This window comes from Tiliqua scincoides, chromosome 8 (assembly GCF_035046505.1).
Source record: "Tiliqua scincoides isolate rTilSci1 chromosome 8, rTilSci1.hap2, whole genome shotgun sequence".
In the NCBI taxonomy this organism is placed as follows: domain Eukaryota; kingdom Metazoa; phylum Chordata; class Lepidosauria; order Squamata; family Scincidae; genus Tiliqua; species Tiliqua scincoides.
In genome coordinates this window covers 56,935,363-56,951,877 of record NC_089828.1, presented here as the reverse complement: position 1 = coordinate 56,951,877, position 16,515 = coordinate 56,935,363, and the positions used below count along the sequence as shown (strand labels likewise).

At 48.3% G+C, this 16,515-nt stretch overlaps 1 protein-coding gene across 1 annotated transcript in view; it reads right to left on the bottom strand.

Moving 5' to 3' along the window:
- Window positions 1–16,515, bottom strand: part of ATP2A3 (ATPase sarcoplasmic/endoplasmic reticulum Ca2+ transporting 3) — a 104,491-nt gene that overhangs the window by 39,784 nt on the left and 48,192 nt on the right. The window contains exons 6-8 of the mRNA XM_066635004.1: window positions 15,779–15,859; window positions 13,845–13,930; window positions 11,195–11,659 (exon numbers count right to left, since the gene is read on the bottom strand). Coding sequence (XP_066491101.1) covers window positions 11,195–11,659; window positions 13,845–13,930; window positions 15,779–15,859 — 632 coding nt within the window. The remainder of the gene's footprint in view (window positions 1–11,194; window positions 11,660–13,844; window positions 13,931–15,778; window positions 15,860–16,515) is intronic.

The following is a 16,515-nucleotide window of genomic DNA, read 5'->3' as shown; positions in this document are numbered from 1 at the left end:
ACAGATGCAAAGAACATAAATGGTCACCCCACCTCCAACACACCCCTCCCTGTCCATCCCTGATTGCGGTATCCCACCGATTCTCTGCATTCCACCAGGTTTCCATTATGCCTACTATGTCAATGTTTTCCCTAGTCATCAGTTCTCCCATCTTTGCCCCTTAAATACTTATTGTTATTTTAAATCAGCAATTTTCAATGTAACAGCACTCTGAACTTCATGGTCTTCTCCCCTTGCCATGTCACTTCTGGCTTCCGGAAAACTCTGCCAGGTTCTGTGGCTCTGTTTTGAGGTCAACTGTATTAACAAATCGTTTGTCCCTCTTTCTCCACCAGCTAAAACAGAGCCGCAGAATCCAAAAGAGTTTTCCAGTGATTTTAAACAGCTGTGCTCCAAAGTCCAGTGGCACACTTGTAGACCTTTCACCGCACAATGTACTGCAGCACAGCAGTTGAAAACTGGGGTTTTAAATAATAAAAAAGCAGCATTCAAATATTCCAGATAAATAGAATAAATGTTTTTGTATCCTTTCATTCCTCTTTTCTGAATGGTTTTCAATATTTTATTTTTCTTAATTAGCTTTCAATGGCCATCTGCTTCCTTGGCCAATCAGGACATTATCACTGTAAAAGCTGATTACCCCCCTTCATGATAACAAGCCCTGGATAAACATATCCAGTGCTGGTTTTAAGCTAACTGGAGCAATTGATCCCTATTGGACCCCATGCCAGGGTAAAAAAAAAAAAAAAAAGATTTTCTAAATCATTTCACAGTCAATAAAAAAGGTGGTTTTGTAACTATTTACTTTTTACAAAAGGCCCTGCAGGTCTTTAGGCCACTCCTATACATATCTTTTGGTGCACAATTCATCTTATTTCTGATATACTGTATATCATTTTGAATGCAATCAGGGGGAACAGATCCAGTGGAGGACAGAGTGTCTGTACCTTTAACCGCTCTATAGAAGAGGTAAATTGGGCATGTTTTTAAACCCTTCCATGTTGAACTGCACCTTCCCAAATTCCCTCTTCTATACAATGGATAAAGGTATAGACACCCTGTCCTCCACTGGATCTGGTCACCCTGAATGCAATTTGGCAAACTAAAAATTAAGCAAATAAACAAAACAATACTACATCTTATTCCTGTTCTAGTAAAGTCTCTCCCCCCCTCCAATTTAAAAAAGAGAGAGAAAACTCCAGATCTGTCTAAGATCTTTCTATTGCACTCTGCTCCCTAGACCTCTCTTCTAAGCGGCTTGGACCATGTGTCTCTTCTTCACCCTCCTAGGACCACTATCCCAGCTGCACACATACTGGATTCTTCTCCTTAATCACCACATTCCTACTCAGCATTCCGAACACACACTCTTAAAGTATGCCATTAAATACCTTGTTGATTAGGTGGTAACCCAAACAGAGCGATTTGCTTAATCAAAAGGGCCTTGGAGCCATGCCGAGGCACCTACAGAAATAGCCCTCCTTTTTGAGAGCCAATTAAAAAGATTCTGGGGAGGGGGGGGCTTTGCTAACCTTATAAGAGGAATGAAAAGCAAATATAGGTCAGGCTAGATATGTATGGCACACACAGGAAGCACTTCTCTTAACACCCAGCTGTTTAGCCGGTTATCATCCCTGCTTCATACCCAACGGGCAATGCTCCTTCCTGCTGAGTCAGACCATGGGTCCAACAAGGTCAGTCTTATTTATACTGACCGGCAGAAGCCAGTGGAGTCACTAGGGGTGTGGACTACAGCAGGTGACACCTTCAGGGCAGAGGGTGACCCCACAAGTGGCCAGAACTTTTGAGAATCTCTTGGAAAATTTGTATTTATAAATAAGGCCATCATGTAATAAACTGTGTTGAAATATCTGAATTCTTCTCCAGGCTTACATGGAGATGAAAGTTAGTGAACCAAGACCTTCTACAGGTGCTCCACCATGGAGTGGCAGACCCTTCCCTCAAGTGTGCAAAGCACACTTGGCCTTGGCCTACCCACCTGATGACTGATGACCAAGTGAGTGACAGAGGCTCTCCAGGGTTTCAGAGCAGGGAGGTCTTTCCCTAATTCTATCTAGTATTGGAACTCAGGAGCCTCTTGATACAACGCTGGTACTTCACCACTGACCTAGATCCCTTCTCAAACTAGACTGTTGTATTGCCACCAACAAGATCTTTGGCGAAGCCCCCCTTGCAGACTCTGCCACTGGCACCACAGCAGTAACCTGTGACAAGACTTTCTTGGTGGTGACTCCCACTTTACCAATTTTCCAGCACTTCCTCAAGGCCTTCTTACAGTGCTCTTCAAATACCTGTAGGGCTGTCATACGGAAGAAGGGTAGATCCAATAAGTACAAATTGCAAGAGAGGAGATTCCAGTTGAACTCCATGAAGAAATCCTTGACAGGGTGGTTGACAGTAGAACAGATGGCTGAGGGTGTGGTAGATTCTCCCTCACTGGAGATCTTCAAGTAGGCACCTGCTGGAGATGTTCTAGAACAGTAGTTTCCAAACTGTGAGCTGTGTTGACCTGGGGAGCTGTAGAAACCAGCAGGGGAGCTGTGGAGTTCTTGTGAGAAAACCCACTGCCCTATACACTGTATACACTGCCCTATACACTGGGTAGATGGGACTCATTAGCCTGGGAAGGCAGCTCATCTGAGAGAAGGAAAACTCTGATCCCAAACCTCCACTGCCTTGTGGCTACATCCAGTTATGGAAAAGGCTTCAGGAGTCAACCTTGAGGCAAAATCCAGAGCCAGAGTCCCTGAGGCAGTTCATGGCTGAACACAGTCACATTCTGGCGACTCCTGTGATGCCGCTGGAACCAACCGTATTGGCTTCTGCCTTTCCATTGGACCATTTCAGCGACGTGGAGAGGGGGGATTGGCTGCATGGGAAACAGTCTATCCTCCATATCTACTTTACCCAGGCTTCGCGCACTGGAGAGGACACTCTGTTCCAGAACACTATTCAGAGTGAGATACCATAGTCTTCCGAGACTGAAGGATGCCAACAATACACTGTATAGGATTGTAGCCCTAATGGGGAGTCATGGCCGAGGGCCCAATAGTTCAAGGAAACCAGCAGTCAAAAAAGTTTGGGAACGACTAGGGGGGTTTCCTGCTACAGGCAGGGGGTTGGACTAGATGATCTTGTAGGTCCCTCCCAACTCTAAAATTCTGTGATTATCCCAGCAGGCCTCCACTGGTTTATTATAATGTATCCCTCCTCCATTACATGCTATATTTTTTAGTCTCTCTGGCTGGATATTTGTGACGCACTATTCATTTTGCATGCAAGGGTTTGTAAGACTACCTGGAAACTACAGTTCCCAAGGGGAAGGATGGGTAGGGAGTTTCTGCAAGGAACATTAAGAAAAACCCAACACTCTCCTCGCCGACATTTTCAGTGGTACAGCCCCAAGAGCACTGGGCCATGTGTTTTTTCCGAACGTGCCTGTCAATCTCTGGGCTTTTTTTTTTTTTTTTTAATTCCGTGCACTCGGCACTAAATAAAGAGCAGCAGTAATGAGAGAGGAAGCTGCCGTTGGAGTCTAACTAAAGTTAGGGAGGCGGGGAGAGGAGGGTGAGTCATGCATTGGAAGTGTTGCTGACCACAACCTACACATTCGTGTAGAAATGGAAGGGGGAGGGACAACCAACAGCCAGCAGCCTTGCTCAAGCTGCAATTTCAGAAACCCCCAGAGTGCAACACAAGAGCTCTGAGGCTAAGTCGTCTTTTAATTAACTATCCTCAGGGGTGTCGATTCTCAGATCTATGAAGAAATCAGAAATTTGGCATCAAGAAAAATTGTATTCCACAGAAAGCTTGGGCAGGATTAGGGGGCTGGTGCGGATTCAAGGGCTTGATACAGGGGGCACCTGCAGATTTGTCCCAACACAGGCATTGCACATAACCTCCCTGAGCATCCGGAAGGCGCTTCCAGTTTTTTGCCAAACCAGAAGTGCCTTTTAGAAGGCTCCGGGAGGCCACCCAAGGCTCGGAGAGGTTTGGCAAAAAAATTGCAAGTGGCTGCTGGAACATTATGACAGGTACTTCTGGTTTTTCAGAGCCTGTGGATTCAATTATCTGCGGAAATCTGTATATATGGGAGGTCCAGAAACCAAAACCATATGGATACCATGGGGCTACTATATATTCCACAAGTGTGCAGCAGCCATGAGTGGAGTGGGAAGAGTCTCATCCCTTCAGAACTATTCCAGGCCCTTATCTGGATGCTCAGCTTTCATTAAATGTAGAGCAAGTTTCTAGTCCCTTTTACTTGTGAAGAAGGAAGAGAAAAAAAACTAGGTAGGCAGGATAGTATCTAAATGCGCACTAATACTCCATTCTGGTGTTATGGTCAAAGAGTATGAATTCACTGGAATAATCCATATGTACCAGGCCTACTGAGAGATACCATCAATTTGGGGGTCTGCAACAGAATCACATTTTTGTCCTGTGGACTCCCATTTATCCCCAAGATAGATCATTGCATGGGTAACTTGCATGGATAATCCAGTTTTCTTGTGTGCTGGGAACATGTTTGGGACACTTATCTGGTTTGAGATACTTATTTGGGACACTTATCTACAAGGCCCAGAGGCAAACTAATCCTGTTTTATCCTCCTCCCAGCTTGGCTACCTAATTTAAGTTCTGCCCCCTTTTTGAGTACTGGAAATTTTGAAGGAAGCGTGACATATGCCTACAAACTTGATTAGTCCAGCAGGTTATATTGTCATCATTGCCGGGGGGGGGGCAGTGGGGAGATGTCTGAGAAGGGGAAAAAGCAATGGCTCTTCAAGTGGTTCCAGCACAGGGTTTATGTAAACCCTACACTAAGCAATAAGCTGTGTAAACCCAACACAATGTTAAGCCGCATGAAATCCATATCACAAGAAGCAAAGGTTCCACTCTATTCTGCATAGTTAGACCTCACTTGGAATGTTGCGTCTAGTTTTGGCACCACGCTTTAAGGACACTGATAAACTGAAGTTCAGAGGAAGGCCACAAGGACAGCAAGGGGTCTGGAAACCAAGCGTGGTGAGGAATAGTTAAAAGACCTTGGCGTACTTAGTGTGGGGAAGAGAGGACTACTTCCTGTATCTGAAGGACTGCCAGAAGAAGGGACAGATGTGTTCACTCTAGTTCCTGTGGGCAGGGCTAGAACTAATGGTTGAAACTACTGGGAAGCTAATTGAGGCTAACTAAGAGGAAAGATTTTTTAAGTGTAAAAGCTGCCTGACAGTAGATCAGTCTGCTACATGCAGCCATGAACTCTCCATCGCTAGATATTTCAAGAAGAAGCTGGACAGACACCTATCAGGGTTAAGAACATAAGAACAGCCCCACTGGATCAGGCCATAGGCCCATCTAGTCCAGCTTCCTGTATCTCACAGCGGCCCACCAAATGCCCCAGGGAGCACACCAGATAACAAGAAGACCTGCAAGGCTTCCTGGGAATTGTAGTTAAGAACATAAGAACAGCCCCACTGGATCAGGCCATAGGCCCATCTAGTCCAGCTTCCTGTATCTCACAGCGGCCCACCAAATGCCCCAGGGAGCACACCAGATAACAAGAGACCTCATCCTAGTGCCCTCCCTTGCATCTGGCCTTCTGATATAGCCCATTTCTAAAATCAGGAGGTTGTGCATACACATCATAGCTTGTAACCTGTAATGGATTTTTCCTCCAGAAACTTGTCCAATCCCCTTTTAAAGGCGTCCAGGCCAGTCGGTACCTGCACGGAGCGGGGGCTGAGCTAGATGACCTTCAAGGACCCTTCTAATTCCAAGATTCTGTGAGCATTAAACTTCCCCAAACCCAAAAAAACTCAAACTCAAGCCCTAAAGCCTGGTTCTGTATACAGTAGTAAGGGTGGGGCAACTAACCCGTTTAGCAAGAAATGTCATCTCTTCTCCCCTGGCAAAGGGGATGATCAATAGCAGGCTGGACAAATATTTAACTTTTTAACCCAGTCTGCAAACCTGTGATAAATCTCCATATTCCTGCCATTAAACATTTGCCTTTATTTAACCAGGGAACTCCTGACAGTTAAACATTAACTCCAGTCTTTCTCCCTCTCCCAGAGTTGTTTAGGTCATGGAATAACTAATATTCATCTGAGGCATCGATGATTTGATTTGCCAATTTTTACTTTTAGTTTTTAAAAGGAAAAGCGTGGGGGGGAGGGAAGGAGGATGAAATTCATATTATGCCTGTTCTGAGTTTGGTACTTAGCCAAGCTGCTGAATGTGGTCTAGTGCTCCGAACCTAATTCTCCATCATAGGTGATAAACATTCTGTTGCTCAGCGTACAATTAAGAGAAATCTTGATTAAAACTTGATAAAAATGTGTTTATTGGAGAGTATATATAAAGTAACTATTAATTAATGGTGGTTGGCAACCTTCAGTCTCGAAAGACTATGGTATAAGCCTACAGCACCCGGTATTCCCAGGTGGTCTCCCATCCAAGTATTAACCAGGCCTGACCCTGCTTAGCTTCCAAGATCAGACAAGATCAGGCATGTGCAGGGTAACAGTTGCTGTCATTAACTAATACTTTCATCCCATGCCTCCTTCTCATTAGGACTTAATAAGCTGACGGTCAGATTCCGCGACAGCCTGCTAAGTAACCCCGCTTGCATCATCATCAAATCTTTTAGCCCCACCTCTGAATGAGAAAGCAGAGGACTGGCCCAGGACGGTAGTTTCAAGTGCTACAGTCCAGACAAAGCTGCCATTTCCCACCTTTTTCACATATCCCGCGCACTGACAAGGCGCTCAAATTGTCAAGGCTCGCCATCGGTTTTTGGACGATTGACAAGGCAAACTGCACTGCCAGCGGGGGCATTACACCCCCAATGGCCCTACTAATAAGCAAATCTCCCCCCAACTCCTGCGGCACGCCTGCGGATTGGTTGAAAATTGGGGGAATACACCTTCTCAGGGTACCAAACTTGGGTCAACTTAGCTTGCACATTTAGCTTGCACATCCTTGCAGTGACATAGCTAAGTAGTTGGCAACCTTCAGTCTCGAAAGACTATGGTATCGCGCTCTGAAAGGTGGTTCTGGAACAGCATCTAGTGTGGCTGAAAAGGCCGATTCGGGAGTGACAATCCCTTCCACACTGGGAGCAAGTGCAGTCTGTCCCTGGCCTGTCTCCCTGGCTATGGGCCTTCCTTCTTTGCCTCTTTGCCTCAGACTGTTGGCCAAGTGTCTCTTCAAACTGGGAAAGGCCATGTTGCACAGCCTGCCTCCAAGCGGGCCGCTCAGAGGCCAGGGTTTCCCACTTGTTGAGGTCCACTCCTAAGGCCTTCAGATCCCTCTTGCAGATGTCCTTGTATCGCAGCTGTGGTCTACCTGTAGGGCGCTTTCCTTGCACGAGTTCTCCATAGAGGAGATCCTTTGGGATCCGGCCATCATCCATTCTCACGACATGACCGAGCCAACGCAGGCGTCTCTGTTTCAGTAGTGCATACATGCTAGGGATTCCAGCACGTTCCAGGACTGTGTTGTTTGGAACTTTGTCCTGCCAGGTGATGCCGAGAATACGTCGGAGGCAGCGCATGGGTGGGTGCAAAGTGGGTGCAAAGCACTAAGTTTTGCAGGGAGTCTCACCGTGCAGTGCAAACGGCCCCCCCTTCGGAGCTATTCCAGGTGGTGTGAGCAAAAAGGAGGTGTTTGCCTCTTCTCTGGGTCCTCTCTGACATTCTCCTGTGTTTTGCTCCTCCTGCCTGGAATGGCTTCAAACAGGGAAGGAGCCCCTTGCACTCTGCAGTGAGGCTCCCTGCAAAACTTAGTGCTTTGCACACACCCCTCTGGCTATGCCACCGACTCCCTTCACACTCCATTGTCATGTTTGAAAGCTCATGCTGCAACCGGCAGATCTCAGCAGTTCTACAGCAGTCCGTACAGAGTCCGTAACCTCTGCATTCAAGTCACAGACACGGTTTCCTAGAAAGATGAGCTGTTCCTCCCACTTTTCAGATTAGTAAGCAGGCCTCTTGTTGTAGGGCACAAGCCCATTAGCACTGCATAGAGTGGAACGCATTGCTGCCTCCCCCATGCTCTTGACACAGAGTTAAGTGTGGACCACTCAGGCCCACACTGCGTCACTAAGGCTACCCCCCCCCCAGGAGCTAATTTATCTGCCAGTCCCAAAGCAAAGCAGCTCTCTAATGCTAAGTTGGCTGGCTGGAACAAACAAGAATTGGGGCGGGGGAGAACACAAGCGCTCAGCCTCTGACAAACCACCTTTGTAAGTGTGCCCTTTTCAAAGGGGCTCCTGAACTAACAGGGGGTTGTTTATTATTATTATTATTTTATTGATTTATATCCCGCCTTTTTGCCCAATGGGAAAAGTGGGAAACCCTTAACCCTGGCCTCTGAGCGGCCCGCTTGGAGGCAGGCTGTGCAGCATGGCCTTTCCCAGTTTGAAGAGACACTTGGCCAACAGGCTGAGGCAAAGAGGCAAAGAAGGAAGGCCCACAGCCAGGGAGACAGACCAGGGACAGATTGCACTTGTTCCCAGCGTGGAAGGGATTGTCACTCCCGAATCGGCCTTTTCAGCCACACTAGACGCTGTTCCAGAACCACCATTCAGAGCGTGATACCATAGTCTTTCGAGACTGAAGGCTGCCAATACAATACACACAAGGCGGCCTACAACAATTAAAAAATACAAAATTAACAATTAAAAACAATAATTAAAACAGATCTTGTGAGGCTACCTAAATGACCCCCTGTTAGCTCAGATCACAGAACTTTAGCCCAGTGATTCCAAAACCTTTTTGACTGCCGGCTCCCTTGGCCTACTGGATCACTGGCAGTAGCTCCCCATTATAGCCACAATCCTATAGAGTGGTGGATTTTTCATAAAGATTCCATGGCTCCCCTGGCTGGTTTTCATGGCTCACACTTTGGGAACCACTGAGTTGACATGGGGGGGGGGGGAAGGCTATGATCCTTTGCACATTTATCTGCAAGTTAAGCCTTGTCGGATACAGTGATGCTTACTTCAGAGTAAAACACGTACAAGTTCTCAAGCAAATGCATTTAGAGCGAATTTGAATTCCCAGCCCTCATGTGTGCTCAGACCTTTCAAGAATTGGAGTGAAACACACACACACACCCACACACACACACACACCCACAAACAGAGAGAGCTATACAAAGCAATCCCAAATCTTGGATAAGTCTAGCTGCCCGTAATCACTCTAACCCTCTGAACGCCTATGTTCAGTCATGAAACATAAGTGCTATGCTGATCCCAAGAGCTTTAATGTTTGCTGGAGTTTAGCTGTCCAGTTTATAATCCCTGGCCAGCTCGGTAAGCGAGAAGAACTACGGGAGCGGCTGGTTGTCAACGTGCGTACGGAGTGACGCTTTCAATTCAAGCAAATCTCTCATCGAGTGGCTGACAACTCTCCACTGAGCTCTTGTAAACTCCTTCATGGTAAGAGGATCTGCAAGCCTGGGAGCTCCTGATGCGGGCCAGTGTCCTCCCAGATTTGACATTGTGTCAAGGAGTGTCATGTATGCATTCCTAGACCTGGCAAATATGGCTTGCAGCAGCGGCAGCCTCAGTGCCTCCAGTATCCCATGTGAGCAGTAAGTCCAGGTGAAATCGGGAAGTGTGTGATCCAAGGAAAATTCTGGGACTCCTTTGTTTGGTTCCACTGCATTTGGTGGGCTGCTGTGAGATACAGGAAGCTGGACTAGATGGGCCTATGGCCTGATCCAGTGGGGCTGTTCTTATGTTCTTAACTACAATTCCCAGGAGGCCTTGCAGGTCTCTTGTTATCTGGTGTGCTTCCTGGGGCATTTGGTGGGCCGCTGTGAGATACAGGAAGCTGGACTAGATGGGCCTATGGCCTGATCCAGTGAGGCTGTTCTTATGTTCTTAACTACAATTCCCAGGAAGCCTTGCAGGTCTCTTGTTATCTGGTGTGCTCCCTGGGGCATTTGGTGGGCCGCTGTGAGATACAGGAAGCTGGACTAGATGGGCCTATGGCCTGATCCAGTGGGGCTGTTCTTATGTTCTTAACTACAATTCCCAGGAGGCCTTGCAGGTCTCTTGTTATCTGGTGTGCTTCCTGGGGCATTTGGTGGGCCGCTGTGAGATCCAGGAAGCTGGACTAGATGGGCCTATGGCCTGATCCAGTGGGGCTGTTCTTATGTTCTTAACTACAATTCCCAGGAGGCCTTGCAGGTCTCTTGTTATCTGGTGTGCTCCCTGGGGCATTTGGTGGGCCGCTGTGAGATACAGGAAGCTGGACTAGATGGGCCTATGGCCTGATCCAGTGGGGCTGTTCTTATGTTCTTGTCCCGCTCTCATGGGCCCTGGGCATGTCCATAATGTACGAGGCATCGTATGATACCTTTTGGCAGCTACCATAGGATTTCAAGTTTATTTCTGAAACTCATAAGGACTAGAAGTTTAGTTTTGGAAGGAAGAGAGGCCAGTTAGCTCTGATTCTCAGCACATTGCTCCATATAGCAAATCTCATGGTTGCATTTCAAACCAGCCTCCCCCCCCCCCCAAAAAACAACAACAACAAAGCTTCTAGCCCTGCAGAAATAAACCCAAGGTCAAACAGTAGCTGACAAAGCCCCAGAAATCAAAGGGAAACCAAGCAACATTTCCAGCAGTCAGGATGCAGCTGCAAACCTGTTCATCTCTCCTTGTTTCAAAATGTTTGCACATCTGCAGAATTTTATCAGGGTCACAGAATGAGATTGTTTTCTGTGCGTAATTGACACGTCTGCTGGCCCAGCTTGATCCCCTGGAGAGGCTTGCCCCCTCCATCCCTGCCATGTGCCTTAAAACCAATTCTAATATGCAAGAGCGTGGTGGTACAGTCCTCCTGTGAGAGCCGTACCATTAGGTTTTCACACCTGCTCCAAGTCTGAAGGCTAGGAAAGTGGACAAATCCACAAAACGAGGGCAAGTGTGTCTGGCTGCTGGAACGACTCAAGAAAACACAGACAACCAAGAATCTGTTAAAGCAACAACCTGAACCAACTAGAAGAATCGTGCACAGAGCCAGGATCATTCCCAACTGCTGTCTGCCACATTTTATCTGTTAGAGAGCAAGCAAGACCCCAACATGCTCCATGTTCCCCTCTCAAAGGGAGCACACAGTGTAGGGCTGTAGCAGAGCCCACACTTGCCCCAGGACTCACCCTGCAAACCGACATCTGATTGGTCGTTAGGGTGCCAGTCTTGTCTGAGCAGATAACCGAGGTGCAGCCCAGGGTCTCCACAGAGGGGAGGCTCCTCACGATGGCATTCTTCTTGGCCATCCGGCGGGTGCCCAGAGCCAGACAAGTGGTAATGACCGCCGGCAGCCCCTCGGGGATCGCGGCCACCGCCAAGGCCACTGCAATTTTGAAGTAGTAGATGGCGCCACGGAACCAAGAGCCGCCATGCACGGGGTCGCTGAAGTGGCTGATGTTGATCACCCAGACGGCGATGCAGACCAGAGAGATGACCTTGGAGAGCTGTTGGCTGAACTCGTCCAGCTTCTGCTGCAGGGGCGTCTTCTCGGGCTCAGTGGCCACCATCTGGTTCCGGATCTTCCCGATTTCCGTGTACACCCCCGTGGCAATGACGACACCCACCGCTTTGCCGGCAGCAATGTTGGTACCCTAGGGAGAAGAAACAGGACAGCCCTATGACCTTGATTCACACAGCACCACACATGTACGTGGGCAGTTTACATAGTGTTGGAAGGCAGGTCTCTGCCCCACGGGACTTACAATCTAGATATCAACACAGGGAGAAAAGGTGGCAGGGGTGGGGGACCAAAGGAAGCACGTGCAATTGTGTGACGCACAGGGGTATAACCTTGTCGCTGCAGGGAATGGAGACTCCGACTTTGAGCCAAACACAGAATAGGAAAAGATGGGTTTTAAGAAGGAATTTGAAGGAAGCGAGTGAAGAAGCCCTCCACAAGTTATCTGGCAGGCAGTTTCAACGTCAGGGGCAATGATGGAGAAAGAGCGGAGTCATTTCCGGTAGCAGAAAACCTTCAGAGGGTTCAGGAGCTAAAGTCGCAGGCAGGTGCTGTGGCGTAGCAAGTGGGGGCAGTGGGGCAGGTAGCCTCGGATGCCATGAGGCCCAGACAAGAAGGCGGCAGCAGGAAAAGCAGCAGCACCACCAACGTGGTCACAGGTAGGTAGAGGTCACTGCCCCTCCTTGTGTTTTGATGTCTCTGCCTCCCTGTTTTTTCTCCTTTTGAAAGGAGAAGATATGGGGCGGTAGTAAGATTGCAAAACCACTACTGCCACTTTTGCCACTGCCGTGGCCTCCGCCCTTCATGCTTGGCACAGGGACTTCTCAACCCAGCCACCATGGCCTCCTCCTTCTTCACGCTCAGCAAGGACCCAGAAGTGACATCTTGACGTTGCACAACATCACAGTGGCAACGCTCCAGACGATGTGGGACTTGGTAGTGCTGCTAGGCGAGAGTGTAGTGGGAGACAAGAACAGAAAGGGTGGATGAGGCAAAACCACAAAGGTCTTTGAAGGCCCAGACTAGAAGCTGGTTCTGGCTCTGGGAGAGCAAAAGGATTTAAGTAGTGGCGTAGCTGGAGGGGGCGGAGCACTCAGGCAGGCAAGCAGCCCCTCCCTTCGTGGCCATTTCCGGTGGAGGGAGCAAAACGGAGCCATATGGCTCCGTTTTGCTCCCCCCACTGGGAATGGCTCCGAAGGCAGGGGCCGCTTGCCCACCCCACTGAGCCTCCCTGCCGGACTGGCTGCTCCACCCCCTTCCAGCTACGCCACTGAATTTAAGAACATAAGAAGAGGCCCACTGGATCAGGCCAAAGGCCCATCTAGTCCAGCTTCCTGGATCTCACCAAGTGGCCTACCAAATGCTTCCAGGAGACACAAGACAACGAAAGACCCACATCCTGGTGTCCTCCCTTGGATCTAACATTCTGAGGTAGACGTAAGGAGTGGTGTGACACAAGAACAATTAAAGGGGCTAAAGATTTAGGCAGCGGACCGCTGGGTGGAGATGGAAAGAGTGACACAAGCTCACATCCCAGTCGCGGCTGTCAAAGATTTAACTGAGTTTTTAAAAGGACCAAGCAAATAACTATTGGACATTTGCATACGCAAGGACAAGTATGTTGACGATTCACACATCCCACTCAATGAGGGCACAGTCTGTGTCGAGGAGCCCAGGTACAGTAGAAACGAATCCACGTGAACAACCAAATGCAGGCAGCTGTGTTCGGGAAAAGCATCACACGTGCCAGCCCTTCTGTGCAAGGATGTGGGTGTCAGTCAGTTGAACCAAGGCTACCCCCCACCCCAACCACCAGTCTGGCAGACTGAGCTCTGGACCTCGAGGGTACCTTCTAGGCTGCAGTTCTCTGTTTGAGAAACCCGCTAGCTGACCAATCCCTGTCCACCAAGCCCTATAAAGGCCCAGCATGGGCATTCGTGCCTCTGTCACATCCTGGTCTCAGATCCTGGTTCATTAACTAATCGCAGTTTATACAAACCAGTTTCCCTGTAGCCAGACATGGTGGGAAACTGTCGTTTGTTCCCTACCACAAAGGGTAGCTTCTGATCCCTGCCTCTTATTTGCAAAGGAGAGAAGAAGGTGGAGGGGCGGGTGGGAACATGCAAGCTCAAGCCCCACAGCGGTTTGTTCTCATGATTTGCCAAGACATCCGAACCCTGCCACCGGTTTCGTCGGGCGATCCCACAAAAGCAGGCAGGCTGCAAAGTGGAATGTGTTTATCTACAGGACTCCTGCCAAGATGTTCCCCACCAGCAAAGGCCTTTCAAGATGCAGCTGGCAGGCGTGAGAACACTTACTGAAAAAAGCATGTTCTTTTTATCCTGGTTGACAGCCCTGGGGTCAGGAATGGGGTCTGTGTGCTTGATGACAGATACGGATTCACCTAGGAAGGAAGAAGGCAAACCTGGAATAAGGCAGCCATTTTCAACATTTTTCTTCTCATGGCGCATTGACCTCTGTGGTCTTCTCTATGGTCTTTTGCAATGTCACGTCCAGCTTCCGGGAGACTCTTCCGGGTTCTGCAGCCAGTGGCATAGTTAGAGAGGACGCAACGCACTAAGTTTTGCAGGAAGCCTCACTGCAGCATGCAAGCAGCCCCTCCTCCTCTTCAGAGCCATTCCAGGTGGGGGGAGCAAAACAGAGGTGAATGCCCCTCTTCCAGGAACAGCTCCAAGGGGAGAGGGGTTGCTTGCATGCTGCGGTGAGGCTCCCTGCAAATCTTGGTGCTTGGCACCCCCTCTGGCTATGCCACTGTCTGTGGCTCTGCTTCTAGGGCAATCATAAGAACATAAGAACAGCCCCACTGGCTCAGGCCAGAGGCCCATCTAGTCCAGCTTCCTGTATCTCACAGCGGCCCACCAAATGCCCCAGGGAGTACACCAGACAACAAGACCTGCAAGGCCTCCTGGGAATTGTAGTTTAAGAACATAAGAACAGCCCCACTGGATCAGGCCATAGGCCCATCTAGTCCAGCTTCCTGTATCTCACAGCGGCCCACCAAATGCCCCAAGGAGCACACCAGATAACAAGAGACCTGCAAGGCTTCCTGGGAATTGTAGTTAAGAACATAAGAACAGCCCTACTGGATCAGGCCATAGGCCCATCTAGTCCAGCTTCCTTTATCTCATAGCAGCCCACCAAATGCCCCAGGGAGCACACCAGATAACAAGAGACCTGCAAGGCTTCCTGGGAATTGTAGTTAAGAACATAAGAACAGCCCCACTGGATCAGGCCACAGGGCCATCTAGTCCAGCTTCCTGTATCTCACAGCGGCCCACCAAATGCCCCAGGGAGCACACCAGATAGCAAGAGACCTGCATCCTGGTGTCCTCCCTTGCACTGGCATTCTGACATAGTCCATTTCTAAAATCAGGAGGTTGCACATACACATCATGGCTTGTACCCCGTAATGGATTTTTCCTCCAGAAACTTGTCCAATCCTCTTCCTCCACTGGCTCTGTCTGTACTACAAACACTTGCCCTAGAAACAGAGCCACAGAACCCGGAAGAGGTTAATTTAGTGATTTTCAACCACTGTGCGCCAAACTCCCACCACGTATCCATGTGCCACACCACACCGCTTGAAAATCACTGGTTTTCAACACACTGTACATACACTAGCTCAGGGCTTCACAAACTTTTTAGCACCGGGACCCACTTTTTAAAATGACAATCCATCATGACCCACTCGACAAAAAAGAGATCTAGAAGGAAATAACATAGGAATAAATAATAAATTATTAATTACTAATCGGGACCATATGCTCCTGAGGATACTAGAGACCTTACATGTGTAGACTTTCCCTAGAAATGGAGTTCAAGGACTGTTCCCTCAAACCTTTAGTCATTCCAGGTTACCCTGAAGGCTGACCTGGAGAGCAAGATGTGCAGTTAGGGACTTCCAGGCCAGAAAAAAAGGCTGAAACTGAGTTCACATATGATCTGTGGCATACCGATTATTAGAGAAAATTGGAAAATGTGACATTTTAATTTGGGAGTATGAAGATTGCTTCTGCCCAGACGTCCCATCGCACTATGTTCTGGGACACAAAGCCGATGACACGACTGCCCAGGGCATCCCTGTCCTCCAAAAGGCAGCCCAAGGGGAACTCTCGGATGCAGTACAGATGGGGACCGTGTTCCGGGGGCACAGCAGCTGCAAGTTTAAGCACCGTTGCTTTGTGGTAGTATTGACAATAGTGTCAGCTTCCACCTACTACCTCCTACTTACCAGTGAGAATGGATTGGTCAACTCGCAAGGTTGTGGACTTAATCTCAATGATCCGGATGTCAGCAGGCACTTTGTCACCAACTACAAAGAGGGTAGGGGTTATTGTTAGCAAAATATTTATATCTCACAATTTTACCCCATTAAAGGAACTACTGAGGCAGGTTACAACATACAGCAAAACAAGATCAAATTAACAAAATATGCAATCAATCAAAAGGGCAACAGATGACAAAGCACTGTGTGATTGAGTAGCATGTGTGTCAGAAATCCAATAGGAGGAGAAGAGAGGTGTAGCACAGGACAAGAGGATTCCTCTTGTTCTGTGGCTACACTCTGAGTTCCACTCCTTGTGAATTTCAGTTTAACTAGGAGAATTTCTAAAACTAAATTCCAAAATTAGGCTGGGGTGTTTGCTACAGCTTTCAGTTCTTCTGTATCTTTTCCTCCCTGATCTACACTCACATGTGCAAGGATAAGATACTGCAAAAGAGAAATCTTAAGGTGCTCATGCTTTTGATCAGATAGTGTTCTACAAATGCTCACATGTTCTCCTACACATTGGTACCCTCCCCAAAGAATCTCAATGCAGCCACAGGTACAATCTCACCAAGAGTTGTGTCCCAACCTAAGGAGATTTCATTCCATTTTACCCACAAGACACCAAAGAAAGGGCAGGAAGTAGCACTTCCTACTCTCACTCTGAATTGGCTTCACAATGACACCATCTCCCTCTGAAT